Source organism: Mustela putorius, unplaced genomic scaffold (genome assembly GCF_011764305.1).
Source record: "Mustela putorius furo isolate JIRA1106 unplaced genomic scaffold, ASM1176430v1.1 tig00000129_pilon_pilon_pilon, whole genome shotgun sequence".
NCBI lineage: Eukaryota > Metazoa > Chordata > Mammalia > Carnivora > Mustelidae > Mustela > Mustela putorius.
Window position 1 is genome coordinate 50376892 of NW_025421290.1, and position 18319 is coordinate 50395210.

The 18319-nt window shown below is 52.6% G+C and overlaps 1 protein-coding gene across 1 annotated transcript in view; it reads left to right on the forward strand.

Moving 5' to 3' along the window:
• The window catches only part of TECPR2 (tectonin beta-propeller repeat containing 2), a 97322-nt gene that overhangs the window by 51941 nt on the left and 27062 nt on the right, over positions 1 to 18319 (forward strand). The window contains 7 exon segments of the mRNA XM_045073976.1: positions 641 to 814; positions 2655 to 2835; positions 3895 to 4036; positions 6773 to 7013; positions 7742 to 7831; positions 9398 to 9631; positions 17435 to 17583. Of these exon segments, the coding sequence (XP_044929911.1) occupies positions 641 to 814; positions 2655 to 2835; positions 3895 to 4036; positions 6773 to 7013; positions 7742 to 7831; positions 9398 to 9631; positions 17435 to 17583 (1211 nt within the window).

Below are 18319 nucleotides of genomic sequence, written 5' to 3' on the forward strand. Positions count from 1 at the left end.
TCTGGCTTTTCTCCTCTTACCTCGGCTCTTACCTCAGACCCTCTAGTCCAGCCTGTGGTCTTGGTGATTCTCAGGTGGCTGCTTACATGCGGCCGCCCGGCCTGCGCCCCCCCACGCACACAGCACGCCGCCCTCCTTCCTCCCCTTCATCTGCTTGTCACAGTCCCTTTCTGAGTAAAAAAGGACAGCCCTGCTCACGTGCCTCCTGTCTGTGCATCGTAACCCTCAGTTGGTCCAGAAGTGACCCGTCTGAACCCCCAAGGACTTTTCAACTTCTCATGGGGGACGAGTTGTGCCTCCTGACGTGTCCACGTCAGGAGTGCCTGAGGGCTGTCCGGCTCGGTGTGCCATGTCACCGATCTGTTCTCGCCTCCAGTTTCCCTAGCAGCCCTGTAGGTACAGAGGAAGAAGTCCAGCATGGAGAGACAGTAGGTGACTTGACACCTGAAGCCACACAGCTGGTGGGAGGTGACGAGGAACCAAACCTTGGCTCTGTGGGCTCTTTCCCCAGTTGGGGTGGAAGCAAAAGGGGGAGAGAGGTTGTAGAAATCTCTCTCCCCCACAGCAACCGGGATGAAGTGCTTTGTGTAAGTAATTCTCTGCGGTTATTGGATGGGGAACAGAATTTTTATTTCTACAGGAGCCCTTCTCTGGAAGATTGAGCAGAAATCAAACCGAGCTTTTGCTTGTGGAAAAGTGACCATCAAGGGGAAGCGGCACTGGTACGAAGCCCTGCCCCAGGCAGTGTTTGTGGCCCTGAGCGATGACACGGCCTGGATCATCAGGACCAATGGAGATCTTTACCTGCAGACAGGTAACGGGGGTGGTCCTCCAACTCCTGTGGGGTGGGGGGGTAATTGCTTCCTACTGTCCCTCACTTTGTTAGGGGCACACTTAGAGCCATCACAATGACGAAGGGGCTAAAAATCAATTGAAGACAGTCTGCCTTTGGAATATATTAGCAGTTTCCTGCTACTGACTCACATCCAACCCGGACAAGTTTAGGGCAAGACTTAATAGAGTTATTCAGTGAGATACAGAAACAGACTCTTACTCTCCTTACGGCTAACCATTGCCTGTCACTTGTGCTGCAATATCAGATCTTAAGGGGAAAGAATAACGGGGAAGTGACATTAGAATCATTTTTTCCTTTAGGTTATGGCTGGACTTTTTTCAGCCAGGTCATCGTCCTGTCCCCGTATACTTATTTACATGTGGGTCAGGAAGAAACAAGAAAAATCATTTGATCTAAGTAGCAGTTCATTTCGTCCTAATAAACTGCCCTGAGGGGAACCTTCAGCTGCCAGAGGAGACTCAGTGGGACTTGTTTATTAAAAATAAACTGTAATGAGCGTGAGTGTTTATGTCAGCAAAATAGGATATAACTTTCCAAAGGCGACATGATTTCTCGGCGTATGGAAAGGGGGTGAGGTGGGAGCTCTCTTCTGGCTGTCAAGAGGTTGTACTGGATTTATGTAAAGATCAATCTTCTCACCATCTAATATTGCTGATTTGTGGAAACTGTTTTAATCTCTGTTACGAGCTGTCAGCCGGGGTGATGCTCTGAGACCAAAAGTCTCTGCACCCCTGGCTCTTCCTCACACGTGGGAGGGCCAGCATCTCCTAGAAGCCGCTGCTTGAGCCCTGGTGGTCAGCCTCGCCAGCTCCTGGCCACGTGCAAATTCTGGTCTCTCCCTTCAAGTGGTAATAGCTCTGGAAAGGCAGATGCATATCCCGTTTCCAGGAGCACTTGAGTTTTGTTCCTGGTGAGGAGACAGAGTGCCTCTGGCCTGGGGTTGAGGAACGGGCACCCTCTTAACCAGTAGTAGCAGACCAGCCGTGTTCGGCTCCAGGGCTGGCCTGACGGTGTGTAGTGTAAGCAGCCCAGCAGGTGACTCCCCCTGGTTGAAGGTGAGGGAGACAGCTGAGAACGTGGGACCACGGGGCTTCTGTGAGGAGTCGGGGAGCACGCTGGGGCACTGAGAACTGAGTGCACGCTGATGCCGCAGAGTATGGGGTTTGAGTTAGCAACTGTCCCGGCAACTCCGGGCTGCAGACAGGCTCCAAAGAGGTGGGGGGCAGGAGTCCTGGATGGGGCGTCAGCGACTCTGAGCTCTGGCCCTGCCATAGCCTTGCTGGGTGAGGGACATCGCCTTTCATGTGGGGAACCAACCCCCCAACCAGATCCAGAGCAGGAGAGGGTGGCTGCTTCGTCGGAGCTGCTCTGCAGAGGGCGGGGGGCTCAGATCCTTGCCATCCACAGCTGCCCCAGCTCTGCTCTCCCCGAGGCTCTGAGGGCACAGCCACAGAGCATGTGTTGCTCTTGGCCTGGCTGCTCTTGGCTCAGGGTCTGGCTGCTCTGCCCTGGGCTTTCTTGTTCTTCGGGAACATCTTAAGCCACTTTGGGATACCCGCAGATTCTGAATTGTCGTTCTTCAGTTTTCAGAGAGCATTTGAAAACACTTCAAATACATGCCCTATTTAAGCACAACCTAACTATTTTTTGTTAACTAGACCTTAAAAAGACAGAATGCTTGCTACACAAGAATATAGCAGAATACCAAAAGAAGAAGAAGAAGGAAACAGCAGAATACAAATGAGGTGCAAAGTCCTGACTGTGTGTCTTGGGGGCTTCCTGTCTGTCTCCCTGGCAGGTCTCAGTGTGGATCGCCCTTGTGCCAGAGCCGTAAAGGTCGACTGTCCATACCCACTGTCCCAGGTCACAGCCCGAAACAGCGTGGTGTGGGCGCTGACAGAGCAGAGAGCCCTCCTGTACCGGGAGGGCGTAAGCAGCTTCTGCCCCGAGGGGGAGCAGTGGAAATGTGACATCGTCAGGTACCGGCAGGAGCAGGCGCGTCCTCCCCATCTCGCTTGTCCCACCCTTGGTTCTTTGTCACCCTGACTCCCCTTAACGCGCCCCTGGGAGGCTGCCCCTGGCAGAGCTGCTTCTCTGAAGCTCTCCATGGGGATAGTGTTGTCTGGAGTCGGTGGAGCCGATGGCCGCAGCCTGACCGCGGGTTGCCCTGTGCCTGCCTGTGACCGGCAGACTGGGCGCTGGGTCAGGGCAAAGCTTTTTAAAATGCCGCCACCCTCTCGTGTGACCTCAGGCATCACACGATCACGGGTCTTACGACAGTTTCCATTGAGCACTGCCAGGCCCTGTCAGGTGGTTTCTGTGTAGAATCTCAGTGATTTCAGGCCAGACGTTTTTCCTTCATTATCATCAGTGGTAATTTATCTCTAGTAATTTCTTTGGTGACTTAAACCACTCAAAATTTTAATTATAGAATTACCATCAAATCATTTTGCTAATTAGAAAAATTAGACTAGGATCTTTTTGGTTTGAACCTAGCACCCAGTCAGCTTGAGCGAGTGGCTCCCATGAGCCACAGCAGGGCTGGGCTGGGTGTGCGACCAGGCTGGCCCCAGCCCTGCTCTCCCCCAGTGCCGGTCAGCGAGGACCTTCCCGTGCCAGAGCAGAGCTGAGCAGGGGCTTTTCCCGAGGGGCGGGAGGGGGGAGGGCACCGTGTGCGGAGAGGCAGCGTCCGCCCAGCTGCTGCTGCCCGACACAGCCTGGCACACGGGGCCCCTCCGCTGGCTCAGTTGTGTGAGAGGAGCAGGGAGGCCGAGGCGCCCTGGTTGTCCACGCTCTCTCTCGCTCTCTCTCGTAGGCTCTTTCCTCCCAGGGGTTTCCCGCCATGCGGGCTTTTCAGTGTGTCTTTCAGAAGCTGCCACACATTTAAACAACAACGTAACTTGAAACTCGAGCTTCCATCCATGGAACTTGGGGGTGGGGTCTAAACCCACCCGGGAGACACTTGAAGCCCACGTTCCCAGTCAGGCTGGGCACTTGGAGTGTGGGCGCTGACTCTCCCTTCTCTTCCCTGTTTCCAGTGAAAGGCAGGCTTTGGAACCCGTCTGTATAACTCTCGGGGACCAGCAGACTCTATGGGCCCTGGACATCCAAGGGAACCTGTGGTTCCGAACTGGTATCGTTTCCAAGAAGCCCCAGGGAGATGACGACCACTGGTGGCAAGTAGGTGCTCGGCTCGGGGGGTGCTGGCCAGGATTCCTCTGCTCTGCTCCTCCTTTTACAGCCCTTCTTCTCCTTGAAGAGATTGAGGAGGTTGGATTAAATGAACAACATTTACTTTCACTCTTCGATGAGTTAGTCTTCACTATTTGAACGCGTTAGAAGTATCCGGGGTTTTCATTGTAGGAAGTAACTTGTAGAACTCTCTTTGCTTAAATGTCCAGGCTCTGTTTATTACTTCTTTTTCCATTTCGGTATTATTTAGAAATTTATCCTTATGTGCTAAATAAGCCCAGTGATATCCTTTTGCAGACCTGGGTAGTAATGACGTTGAATTCTGAACTCATGGGCTGAGAAGAGCTAGTCCGCAGGTTTGGAAACCCGGCCTATAATTAAAATTCATCTCTGCCCGCTGGTTCCAAAGTCCTCTAAGCAAGTGGCATTTCAACAAAGAAAGGAGAATGTTCCCACACACTCCCAGAAAAGGAAACACTCTGTGTAATAGGAGGGTGTAAGCAAGCTCACTTCTCATGACTTGGTCCCAGCCAGGGTGGCCTAGAATGTGTTTTTCAAGGGGTTGTTCCTGCCCCTCTTTGGTACGGTTCAGTGTAGCTGTCACTCCCCCAGCTTCCCGCAGCAGCCGGCGAGGTGGTTCTGGCCCTCAGCTGCTGGAAACGAGGCAGCGTCTCTGCAGTGTTTGTCTCCAGTAGCTCAGGCCCTGTCGCTGCCTCAGACTTGCCACGCGAGGGCAGGTCGGTCATTAGCTGCCCTTGGTCTGTCGGATGAGAATGTGCAAAAGAAGTTGTATTTGTCCTTTGATGAGTAAGTATATGTGTACAAAGGTCTCTGATATGTCTGATGCTCCGAAAAGTTGTACAAGTGATTTTCAAATACCTTCTCCACGCTGGTAAGCATACTTGGGTTTACACACGCATGCGTGTACTCACACACTCTCTCTCAAATGTGTATATGTACCACGTTCCATTTTTAAGTAGCCTAAAGAAAGTTGGATACCATTTTATCATCATATTCAGAACGTTATCTTTAGAGAAATTTGACAGAATCTTCTTTGAGGTATTTGGAAGCAGAGTTATTTTAATTACTCCTAAGACTGATTTCTCTGTAGCGCCAGAGCCAGCTTTATGTTTGGCTGCTAAACCTTTTTTTTTTTTTTTAATTTGCATCCTGCTTATCTGCAAGTGTTGGGCACTGAGACAGCCTGTCACAGGCTTTCTGTGTGGCCTTGGCATGTGCACTCTCCGAGGAGGCCCAGCAGCACACGTGGTGAGCCCCAGGGCTCCCTGCCTGGCGTTCTGTGGGCTGTGACGAGACCATGCAGCCAGGCTGTTGGATAGCAGGAAAGGGGGCCATGGGGTCCGGACATTGTAAAGCAATTCACTGCATTCTCAGTTAGGACAGTGCAGGTCCTTTCGTGGGTGAAAAAGTGCAGATTTGTACATTTAAGCACTGATTTTTATAGTAATTTACTTTTTGTTTTTGCTTATTAGAATTAAGTTCCCTGTAGTAAGTGATGTCCCTTTCACTCAGCATTTTATTGTGCAGGACCTGGGAACACAGCCTGTGAAAGGGTGTCCTAGGAGTTAGGGAGCAACATTCTCTGTGACCAAACCCAGCAGGGCACAGGTATACATGAAAGTCACGTGGAGGCAGATTTTGACCAACTTAGAACTTTCTGACAACCGGAGCTGCCAACAAGAGAGAGATTAACGGGCTGCCTGAGGGGCTCACCGTTGGCTCAGGTCATGATCCTGGGGTCCTGGGATTGAGCCCCGTGTCGGGCTCCTGCTTGGCGGGAAGCCTGCTTCTCCCTCTCCCTCTCCCCCTGCTTGTGTTCCGTCTCTCACTGTGTTTCTGTCAAATGAATAAACAAAATCTTTAAAAGAGAGAGAGAAAGAGAGAGGTTTTCCTCAGAGTTACCCGAAAGAAATGTCTTTCAGGAATGTTAGAGGAGCGGTTTGCACACCGGAGCCAGGCTGTGCCGATCGTGTCCAGGGTGGGGCCCGGTTTGCACTGTTGAACTGACATATTTATCGACAGTCCTGGTCTAGATCATCAAGTACCTCCACCACCCTACTTATAGTACCTTTTTTAACCCATATTACGATTCTAAGGATTGCATGCTCTTGTCCATTGGAAATATCTAAATTTAAAAGCAAAATGATCCTTTCTTATTGATTAGAATAAAAGGCTTCATGGGTCTAAGGAGGGATCATAGATAATCACAAAAATAATACCTGCCATTGTGACAGACCCACGGTGGATAAAAATGTATAAAACAGAAGGTGAACAATTTCTTCTGTCCCTCTAAATCTGACCCTCAGAATTACAATTAGTGGTTTGATAGTGCCTTGCTGGACTTTTTTGGTCTTACACAAATGCGTGCGTGCCCATGAGTGCTAGGTATTTGCCGGTTACGGACCCAGTCTTAGCTCCGGGTGGTGCGCATACAGAAGGCACTCATAGGGGCGCCTGGGTGGCTCAGTGGGTTAAGCCTCTGCCTTCCGCTCAGGTCATGATCTCAGGGTTCTGGGATTGAGCCCTGTATCAGGCTCTCTGCTCAGCAGGGAGTCTGCTTCCTCCTCTCTCTCTCCCTGCCTGTCTACTTGTGATCTCTGTCTGTCAAATAAATAAAAAGAAAAGTCTTTTAAAAAAAGAAAAAGAAAAAGAAAGCACTCATCGCTGCAGTGAGAGAAGGTATCTTTCCGTGCCCCCCTCTAGGTGAGCATCACCGACTACGTGGTGTTCGACCAGTGCAGCTTATTCCAGACCATAATCCATGCCACGCACTCCGTGGCCACGGCAGCCCAAGTGCCCGTGGAGAAGGTGGCGGATAAGCTGCGCATGGCGTTTTGGTCTCAGCAGCTGCAGTGCCAGCCAAGCCTCCTCGGGGTCCACAATAGCGGCGTCTGGATCTCCTCGGGCAAGAACGAGTTCCATGTCGCTAAAGGAAATCTCATCGGTGGGTGAATCTGTTTTCTTTTCGCATTGACTCAATCCGCAGCTTCATTTTAAAGCCAGCACTGAAAGAAGAGCTTTAAGACTCGACTGCAGAAGAGAATTTGGTGCCAGTGTGTCAAGTGTTTGTGACGGAGGCATTCTGCACGCTTTGTGTCAGTTTCCTTTTGTCACTCTGTCAGTCCTACAACTTGGGTACCAGCGTTTGGATGGCATGTGATCAGTTTCTCCTGGGAATCTGTGACCATGCAGGAAGGGCAGATGGAGCTCTTTTGTATGTTCATAATTCACCTTTAAGTGAAAAGACCCACCCAAATGTAGAGGATGTCGTAAGAGGGACTAGTCCATTTCCTGAAGGAAAAGTTCTTGCTCTGTGGAGAATGCCAGTCTCTGGCAAGATCTGTGATGGGTGGTATAATCCGCAAGTTCCCATGCGGGCTTCATTTCTGTGAGGGAGGCCCTGCTTTGTGAATTTCTCCAGCTGTCCTCCCTCTGCATGACCGCCCCCCCGACCCCGGCCACAACCCTGGGTAAGACTGAGGCTCTGCTTGCCCACGTAGGAGGACGAACAAGGGACTGGCCTCACAGCCCTGGCTGGCGTGGACCTCTTACTTTAAGGACATCCTAGAATTAGCTGTAAGAGGTTTTGAAGACCAGTTGTCGTCTAGAACTAAAGCTCTGGAGTGTGTTCTCTTCTTCCTTCTTTAACACGCTTCCTTTGGTTCCTTCTAGGCACTCACTGGAATCATGTTGTTCCCCGTGGGACAGCTTCTGCAACGAAGTGGGCCTTTGTGCTGGCTTCTGCTGCTCCCTCAAAGGAAGGTTGGTTGAGAAGTATAGTGCGTGGGTTGGCAGTTGAAAAGTGAAAACCATGGTCTGACCATGACCTAGTTGAGGTGGGGCATGGCCGTGTGGACCTCAGAGACAATGCAGTGGCTTCCCAGATAAGCAGCCCTTGTTGGCTGAGCCAAGGCCCCCCGAAGCTGGGTAGGCCTGAGCAGGAGAGAAGGCTCTGGCGTGGGGATGTTGAATGAATCTAAAAGCAGGTTATCATTCCGAAGGAGAGGAACATTCTGTGTCCCACTAGGGCCAGCCCCCAGAGACTTTGGTGACATGTCACAGGGCCACAGCACTGCAGCCAGTGGACACCAGCCTTCACGGGATGCCTTCCCATTTCCCCTTGTGAGGTCTTCTGTCACCTCCCTGCAGCCTCTTTCAGTCTGGTTTACAGCTTCTGGCTAGTCTAAGTCCCACAGTTGTGCCCTGTTAGTACAGGGGCAGACCTCCTGGTGACCAGTCGGAGCTCCCTCCCCTTCCGGAACATGGGGATTGGAGCCAGGAGAGGCAGTGCTGCAGCCAGTGAGCCGGGAGCCTGGGCAGTCAGGTGACCCCTCTGCAAAGTGACCAAAGGCCCCTCCTAGGATCGCCCATGGCCCATGGGAAGACGCCATGAAGCCTTTGGTTCAGAGGATGCAGCTGGTTAATTTGAGCAGTTAGTCCCAGCAAATTTGGCCCACTTGTCAGTACAGGAAAAGGTTTTCTGACCAGAATTCTGAAATCTGTAAGCTCTGAAAACTGTAGGCTATATCCAGAGATTGGCACAAAAATCTTTGGCAGCAAAACCTAGCCCGAACTGCTGTGGGGTCACTTGCTGACCCATCGATCACGAACACACACATTGTGCGGCTGGAACACTATTACATTTCATTGCTGCTTGGCTTCCCGAGGCTGCTGTTAGATATGTGGCATACTTGTGACCTTATGTTTCCAAAATCCTCAGAAGTTGTGAATTCTAAAACTATCTGCCGCAAGTTTTAGATGATCTATCTTATGATGGAAACTTGAAGTTTCCCAGAGACTGTCTGCATTTTAAACTCGTTCTGTTAAGTCTAAGGGACTGTATAAAAATGGTGGCGAGGAGGCGAGGGTGGATTTTGAGAAGAAGTTGGGGAGAGAATGCTTTCCGGCTTTCCGAGCCTCCCCAGCAGCCTCCCTCGATCTGCCCACCCACACCGCCCCCACCAAGACCAGAACAGGGGAACTGTGGATCCATCCTTCCGAGGGATTGCTGACCTCACTCCCTCCAGAGCCCCAGTCACACTGAGTTAGACTCCCCAGCCCTTATGAAACGTCCAAGGTGAGAGCTACTGAGCTGACGTAGTAGCCTTCCCCGAATCTCCTGAGCCCTGCTTTCTTTCCTCCCTTTAGAACATCTCAGGCTTCTGTGTTAACTGGCTGGCCATGGGGTGCGCCTCCAGCTTCTGACTTCAGGTCCGTCGAGCACGTGCACAGTGGCGGCCTGGGAGCCAGGAGCAGTGGCATCAGCCGCCCAAAGGCCAGGGCTCCCTGCTGCATCTTGTCAGTGACGAACCCGAACCTTTTCTGCAGGAAGCTCCTTGTGGCTGTGCCAGAGCAGCAAGGATCTGTGCAGCGTCAGCGCCCAGGATGCGCAGTCCCGCCCCTCCACGGTGCAGCTGCCTCCCGACGCCGAGATGAGGGCGTACGCCGCCTGCCAGGACGCTCTGTGGGCCCTGGACAGCCTCGGGCAGGTGTTCATCAGGACACTGTCCAAGAGCTGCCCCACGGGTATGCACTGGACGCGGCTGGACCTCTCCCAGCTAGGTACGGCCCTCGCGTTCGGCTCGTGTGGGTTCTCACGGGACGCTGTGTGGGTTGCTGGATTTCAGGACGTGGATGGGCCACTCTTGCAGGTTAAGCGGGCTGCTTCTTTGTGTCGGGAGCCGTGCTTCCCCACCGTGTCAGCTTGGAGGGCGTGCAGAGCCCCGGAGGAGTGCAGGCTCAGAGGAAGCTGCCGCTAGAACGGCCTGAGGAGCTGCCTCTGCCCATCCAACTCAGCATGGCGTATCGCTCTGTGCCCTCTGAGCCTGGACGGACAGGCGTGTCCTGCATCAGCCTCTGCAGCCCTTCTCCTGGCCCTCTGCAGCTAGAACCCTGCCCAGCGAGCGTCCATTCTCACTCGAGCGGCCCAAGGAGTTGCTGTGCATCTCTGGGTGGCAGCTCTTCCCGGAGCCTCCCCTCAAAGGCTACGGAGCCACCCGAGGGGCGCGACCCATGCACAGTCATCCACTGGTAGTGCGGGAAGCCGGATAGTAGAGGCAGCCCACGGCGTGAGGTTATGCTGCAAGCGGGTTCTTGATCGAGGGCAGCTTATGTGTGGCTAGTCTGATAGCAGAGACTTGTCTGAAGGCAGAGGCTGCTCCTGGCAGCTCCAGAAGGTCCACATTAGCCGTAGGAACACTCCCCTGCCACACAGGGTCCCATTTTGATAAATGGACAACCCGTGTTTTTTGTGTGGTTGGTGGTAAAGTTGAATTGTATGAGCATTTAGTGTTTGAGAATTCAACCCCGTGTACTCGTTAGAGAGAAGGGGGAGAGGCACCTGGCTGGCTCAGTCGGTAGTACACGTGACTCTTAATCTCTGACTCATAAGTTTGAGCCCCACATTGGGCTTAGGGTTTACTTCAGATGTGTACATACATAGGGGCGCCTTAAGTGTCTGCCTTTGGCTCCGGTCCTGATCTCACGGTTCTCGGGTCAGCCGTGTATCGGGCTCCCTGTTCAGTGGGGAGTTAGCTGCTCCCTCTGCCTCTGTCCCTCCCGCCCCCAATTTGTACTCTTTCTCACACACATGCTCTCTCTGTTTCAAATAAATAAGTAAACTTAAAAAATACACACACATACACACGTGTGCGCGTGCCTCTCCAGCAGCCCCTGGCTGCGTCTCCGGCTGCCAGGGGCCTCTCCCCATCCCATGAAGCAGGCCGGGCTCTGCTGCTGTCAGCTTGTGTGGCCCCTGTAAGGCACCGTATAGGAGGACCGTCGTTCTTTTGTCTGGCACGGCCCCGGATAGAATCCGGCTTAAATGGGGGGAGGTTGGCACTCAGCTGCAGAAGCAAACTGTCCCGAGCTGGGGATAGTCTAGGGTCGTGCCCAGTTCAGCAGCACAAATACTAAAAATAGGAGTTTCCTGGGGACATTTGGATGACCTCATCCCTTGTCCTTTGAGCCTAATCCCAGCCCTGGGGCCATCACTTTCCAGCTTTTGAGGATTTACCAGCCACCATTACTGACAGTGACAGACCAGACAAAGCTGTGGCTGCTCATGGCCCTGGGTGCAGTGATGGGGGGCCCTCCTGTCTGTCCCAGGAAGCCTTGCCACCATCCAGAGATCTACTGGCCAGGGCCTTTCTCTCGCAGCCCCAACCAGACCCGTTTGGAAGATGTTGCCGGTTCCTTCTGTAGGTCCGAAGGCCGGGGCACATGTGCTCTCCCACCACTGAATCTTGAGGCATGTGGGAGGCCCTGCTCTTCTGCACAGTCTGGGTGAGAGGTACAGCTGCGTCCGTGCAGCGTCCCCTCCCCGTGTGTCAGAGGACATCATGTGCTACAGTGGGCACAGAGTGGGCGGCATCCTGACAGGCCCCACGGAGCAGGAACCAGCTCTGCCTGGGCCTGCAGGCACTGGGCCCACAGCTCACGGCTCCTTTCCGGCTCAGTCCGGTCCTCCCAGCACAGGCTAGCTGCCTCGATTCTTGCAGGTCTCTGAGTGCCCATTTGGGCTTCACTGGGCTGGTGGCCATTCTTTCCAGGGGAGAAACTCAGCTTTGGTGGGACAAAGCCTCAGTATCAGAGACCTGATCCTGAGCAGGCTCCAGGATCCTGGGCAAGCTGCTAGCCTCCCTTATTTAAAACCTCAGCTTCTCCCCTTCCTGATGGGAGGAACAGCCCCCGCCGCAGAGAGACGATGCAAAGAAGCATCCGGGGTCAACATGAGCTTCTTGGGCAGGTATCCCATGCGGGGTCCCTGTCGAGCCCACATGAGCTGCATCGCTCCCCAAGCCGGCGGGGGCCAACTAACCACGTGCCTGGTGGGGTGATGGTGGGAAGCACAGTCGTAAATTGTTCATTTATCTGGGTCGCTAGCAGACACTGAAATGATAGAGAAAGAATCCTTTCACCGTTTTCTAAACGTAGGAAGATGCAGCATGTCCTGAGTTGGTGGGGTTCTCGTTGGGCAGAGGAGGTGGGAAAGTGCCAGCCTCCTGCTGTGCCGGGGGTGGGGAGGGCAGGAAGAGGCAGGCGAGGACCTCTGGGTGTTGTGTTACTGGGCGCTTTCCAAGGATGGTCTTTGTGGCCCGTGGGACAAACCAGTGAATCCAGTGCTTTAGTAAATTATTATTTAAATGAGGGGATGAAAATTTTAAGTTCAGCTGTGTGCTTGCTGCCCGGACCCCCACGTGGGAGCGCCCTTGGGGGGCTGGCATAAGGCAGCAGGCATCGAACAGTGAGTGGAGAGTGCGGTGACGGAGGCAGTGTTCCTGCTGCCGTGCGTTCCTCATCTGGGTTAACTGAGATGCTTCGTTGTTCTTTAGAAATTGGCCGTGGGAGTGCTCACGGCACCGAAAGGAAGCGCGACCTTTCAGGGCTATGACTGCCGCCGAGGGTTCGTTCAGTAAGAGACTTCTCTTTCCCAGACGTCCTCTTCCCAATATCACCCTTCTCCCACCAGATTCTCCCGGAAAGGGCAGAACACCCGGTGGCTGTTTGAGGCCGGCGCCTCCCTGGCGTGTCTTCCATCTGCCCCGGGGGTCTCCGAGGCTCTCGCCCTCGCTGCCCTCTCTCCACGGCCATCATGTGCGCCCCTCCCCGCCATGGTTGCCAGAGCTGCCTTCCTAAGACAGCTGGGGGGGGGGGGCAAACCCTCATCACAAGAGAGCGCCATGGTGCGCCCGCTTTGGGGAGGCCCCCGAGGCCGTCACAGCCTGGCCCAGTCTTCGCCGGGCCCGGAGCTATGGGACCGCCAGCCCCCAGCCTTGGCTCTTCCCTGAGTGCCAGGCCCCCTTGGGCCCGGGGCACGCTGGCTTTGCCATGGCCTAGAGTGTTCGCCGCTCTCTGTCCTTCCCCTGGCTCTTCTTCCTTCAGGCCTCTGCCGAGACTGTCCCCACCCCACCCCGGCTTCCTTCAGGGCCCTTGCCCCCCACATGCCGAGAGCCCTGCGCCTACTCTGTCGCAGCCTTTGCAGCCTTTTCCGGCTGACCCCATGCGATGACTGCACGCACGGGGGGTCCACGTCCATGCCCAGAGGGAAAGTGGTTATTACTGGTAGCTCCTACTTCTAAGTAATTCTGGGACATGAGGGGTTTTGGTTTTGGTTTGTCTTTGGTTGGTTTGTTTTAAAGATTTTATTTGTCAGAGAGAGAGCTCAAGCAGGGGGAGCAGCAGGCAGAAGGAGAAGCAGGTTCCCCCCAACCAAGGAGCCCGACACGGGATTTAATCCCAGGACCCTGGGATCATGACCTGAGCCAAAGTCAGCCATGTAACCAACTGAGCCATACAGGCCCCCTGGGATACGAGTTTTGATCCTGTCTTTGGCCTTGATACTGATAATCACTAATAAAACTGCCTAACAGGCAGGTACAGGAGCCATAATTGGTTAGTCCACCTCCAAGTTGCCACCATCTTGTTCAGGGATGTGATTTCTCTGTGCTGTTCTCTGCAGTCCTGGCCTCCTCTTCACAAGCATCCCGACCCCACCGACATGCAACACGAAAGCCCATCTTCCTGGTGCTGACAGTGAGGTGGGGGGTGCGGCCCACCTCATGCCGGCCATGCCAGGTTCTTGTAAAGTCTGGAATGTCACCAGCTTTTCCATTGCAAGCAGAAATTTCAGTTTTAGGGCGTCTGGGTGGCCCAGTCAGTTAAGCTCAGGTTGTGATCTCCAGGTCCTGGGATCCAGCCCCGCATTGGGCTCCCTGCAGGGAACCTGCTTCTCCCTCTCCCTCTGCGCCCCCACCGCCACTCATTCTCTCGGAAAATAAATAAATAAATAAGTAAAAACTTTTAAAAAGAAAGAAAAGAAATTTCAGTTTCAGGGATGACTTTTGCAAAGTATCAAGTTATGAATGTGATTTCTGCTCATGTCCTGCTTAAGACCTAACATTGCTCTTTTCTGCCCCTAGTCAAATAAGCAAGTCAGTTGCTGCTTTGAGATTAAATTAAGAGAATTCTTAAATATCTGGCTACTAAACCCAGCTTTAGAGATTGAATATAGAATTTTGTGATCTATTGCATTCCTAGTTTTTGGAAGAAAATTTGCATCATTTAGCAGGTATTTAAGATGCTGGTAACATTTCATTTCCCAGTATACATAAATATGCATTCTGTTAGATGTTGGAATGTTTAACAAACTAATGCAATTTGTAATTTAATTTATCTGGTCACAGCATTTAATGAGGAAATATTTAGCATCAGTTTTTGCCTTCAGGTAACAAATAGAATTATATTAGGCAGTAATTTATGCAGAAAAGTGTTTTATAAATAGTAAAACACCAAATAAATGTTATTTGTTGTCCTAAAATATATGTTGAAAAGTAATTCGAAAGGGAAAATGTCTCCTCTGTTGAATAAAGTAATTAAAACTTTTTTTTTTTTAATAGAAAAAACATCAGGGAAAGGCAAGAAAATTGTAGTGTGTCCGTGTTCATCAAGCTGATAGCATAGTAACGGTCCGGAAATATAATGTTGCTTCTCTGTTGCCATGAACTTGGTTCTGACCTTTGGCTGCAGTCTCCTAGGACTGTGTCCCTTGGGTGGCAGCTTGCTGGTCCTGTGGCAGAGCTCCGTGGCTTCCCTGTGCTGGTCACCACAGTGGGGACAGCTGACAGGCTCCTTGTCAGCTCCCTTATGCCTCAGTTCACGAGTGGCAGGCAGATCGCTTCTGCCCACAGCCATCATCTAGACTGGAGACAGGGCCCACCTAACTCACAGGGACCGCAGGACGGCGTGGAGCATTTGGGGAGGGCAGGAGTCTCTGGCTCTGTCCTGACCATCACGGCAGAGCAGTGTCTGGAGAGCTCTGTGTTCAGACGGCCCGGGGGTCCTCTGTGAGCTGGAAACCGCCGCCTGCAGTTACCCGTGTTCTTTGATCTGTCTCTTCTGTTCAGAATAAGCTGTTGTCTGTCCTGACATGTATGTTCCAGTCATCTTGACTTTCGTCCTGAAAGGTTATTTCTGTAATACAAACGCGTGTTCTGGTAGCAGTGGTGTTAGTCACTGCTGACAGGGCTGTGTGCCCCGTGTGTCTTTGTCACCATGTAGCTGTTCTCACCGTCCGCTCTAGTAGGGCAGATTGAAGACTCCAGCATAAAATTAATTTTCATTAAACATTTTAATATCAGTATTTGTTTCTCAGCTATTTCTGAAATTTGCTGCTGAAGGTACTGTATTTTGATCGGTACTCGTCTTCCACTGTGGAATGTCAGAGCTCTGGGAAGTCTGCTCGAACTCCCTGCTAAGATATTCTGTAATAGAGTAAGGAAGGAAAAACCCCAGTCAACTTCAGTGCGTGCACAAAGGAATACCGAGAATGGTTTGTGTCGTGGTCAGTTAATACTTTCCAGCTGGTGTCCTAACTGAAGGCACCTGGCGAGATCGTCACGTAGCAGGATCCGTGCCTGGGCTTCAGGGCAGATCCGTGGGCTGCTGTCCGCTCCCAGTGACAACTGGCCGACAGGAGCGCGGCCATGGGACGTAGCTGTGCGACCCTCTCCCCCGCTTTAAAGTCAGAATGGCCCATCCCAATTACAGCCTCAGCAAAAAACAGTCAAGAAAATGAAAAGGCAAGCCACGACTGAGAGAAAAGAGGCACAAAGTGTATCTGACTAAAGACTTGTATCCAGAATATGCAAAGAAAGCCTCGAACTCAGTCACCAAAAGATAGACCATTCGATTTGAAAAATGGGCAAAAGACTTGATTAAGCACTTCACAAAAGAAGATAAGATAATTATGCACGTTATGCCCCATAAGCACATTACCAGATTCTCAGCATCATTAGTTACCAGGGAAATGCAAGTTAAGACCATGCATGACACGATACCTCCTCGCGCCTACTGGAATTGGCGACGTGCGAAAGATGGCAAGACCAGGAGCTGGTGAGGGTGTGGGCCGCGGCACGCACAGCCAGTGGGCGTGCAGAATGGCATGTGTGCACCCCTCCCTGCCCCATGGCCCTGCACGTCCACTCCTAGGTACCACTCGGGCCAAACAACACACACTCGCAAGTCTTGTACAGGAATGACTGTCGCAGGGAGCAGACGTGGCGCAGATGTCCCTCGCCGAGGGCTGGTAGGGTGCCGCGCTGGCGGGCCGTGGGGTGGTGCTCACAACACAAAGAAGCGGCACTGGGGACGGATCCTGCGCACGGTCCACGACTGACCGAAGCCTCGAGAGCGCACCTGTGGTTGTCTCTGCGGACCCCTAGACCAGACTGAACTAACCCCTGGCGGTAGAAATCAGAAGGGTGGCGGGTGCCTCAGAACCGAGGGGATTGACTAGGGGCTCCAAGGGGCGATGAAAGTGTTCTGTAACTTGACAGGACATGTGTTCCCTGGGTCTGTTCACATGTCAAAACTGACTGGGCTGAACATCCGATCCGCGCATTCGCTGGCGTCCCAGAGGCCACATGGCTGGTGTGGGGGAGTCGGGCTGGCCTGACTTGAGACCTTTGCCTCCTGGCTCAGCTGCGTCCTCACCCTGGGACCTTGGGCAGGTCTCTTCGTGTCTGAGTCCCGATGATGACCTTGTGTGTGACCTGAGATAATAGTCCCCGCGAGTCACTGTGGCCGGGCTCCAGGTGAGGGTGAGGCCAACCCCTCGGCCCCACAGCAGTCGCTGGGTCACCACCTGCTGTGCTTCTTGCCAGGCAGACTATTAATCAGGTGTGATTTGCCTTTAAAGCCTCCGCCCATTTCCTTTTCTCTTAAAATTGGTTTCAGGGGCACCTGGGTAGCTCAGTGGGTTAAGCCTCTGCCTTCGGCTCAGGTCATGATCTCAGGGTCCTGGGATTGAGCCCCGCATTGGGCTCTCTGCTCAGTGGGGAGCCTGCTTCCTCCTCTCTCTCTGCCTGCCTCTGCCTACTTGTGATCTCTCTCTGTCAAATAAATAAAATCTTAAAAAAAAAAAAAATGGTTTCAGCCCTCAGATGTGTGAACAGAAACATGGAGGTTCTAAGAGACTTAGTGACTTTGAGTGAATTCTCCCCCGGATGAGTGTTTCCGATAAAGAGGAGTGCCCTTCCCGCAGATGCAGAATTTGCTGGTGGTCTGCGCAGACGTGTGGAAGCCACGGACGAGGCCCCCACACCTGCTAAGCCGGCGCTCCTTGGCTCGGGGCCCAGTGCCCACAACGTCCCGACGGCTTCGCCCGTGGGGCAGGCGAGCCACCACAGGGTGCCGCAGGTGGCGGGACAGCCGGAGGCCTCGCTGAGCCCAGACGGCAGGAGCCACGGCAGAGGCAGCCTCACCCTCTTTCTTTGAAGGATAAAATCAAAGTCCATAGATTAAGTGAAGGATTCGTCATTTTACAAAAGTCGTTAGTGTGTGGCCTTTTCCTTTACTTGTCTACAGGAGCTGTAAAACTGACGAGCTTGGCGTGTGGCAATCAGCACATCTGGGCGTGTGACTCTAGGGGTGGCGTGTACTTCCGAGTGGGGACCCAGCCTCTCAACCCCAGTCTGATGCTTCCGGCCTGGATAATGATTGAGCCGCCAGTCCAGGTAAGCAAAACCGCGCTGACCACAGGCTGCTCCTCCGGGAGACAGAGGCCGCCACAGCGCAGTTCCTGGAAGCAGGGCCACACCCACTTGCGTAGGCAGGTGGGGGCAGAGGCAGGAGTCCCTGGAAGGGCAGCCCCCCGCGGGTGCTCACTCATTGGCATCCCAGTTGTGGAACTGCGAACTGAACACCTCCTTAAAGGTGATCTAAGTCAGCACTTAAGAGACTTTTCCTCTCAGAATAAAAATAGTTTAACTTCTTACAAAACCAAAATCGTTTTTTAAAGAAATAAAATTGGGGGTACCTGGCTTGTTCAGTCAGTGGAGCATATGACTCTTGATCTTGGGGTCGTGAGTTCAAGCCCCATGCTGGGCATAGAGCTTACTTAAAAATAAATAAGTAAATAACATTAAAATCAAACAGTACCCAAAAGTATAGCAAAGAAATTAAGAGTCACTTAAAATCTTGTTATGGAGACCGTCTATTATTAGCATTTTGTGAGTGCCTTTCCTGTTTCCCAACCCCTCTGCCCTGGCCCCTCCCCAACCCCTACCGTATTTCAGCTTACCGTGTGTCCTACATGATTTTCCTCTTCTCTTGACTGTTCCACCACCCATGTTAGAAGCACAAGCCTGATTTTAGGGCACTATTTAATTACTGTTTAGATCCTTTATAAAGATCTAACGGGACTGGTCGCTATACTAGGTATATTTCTGTTAAAATTTATAATCAGGACCT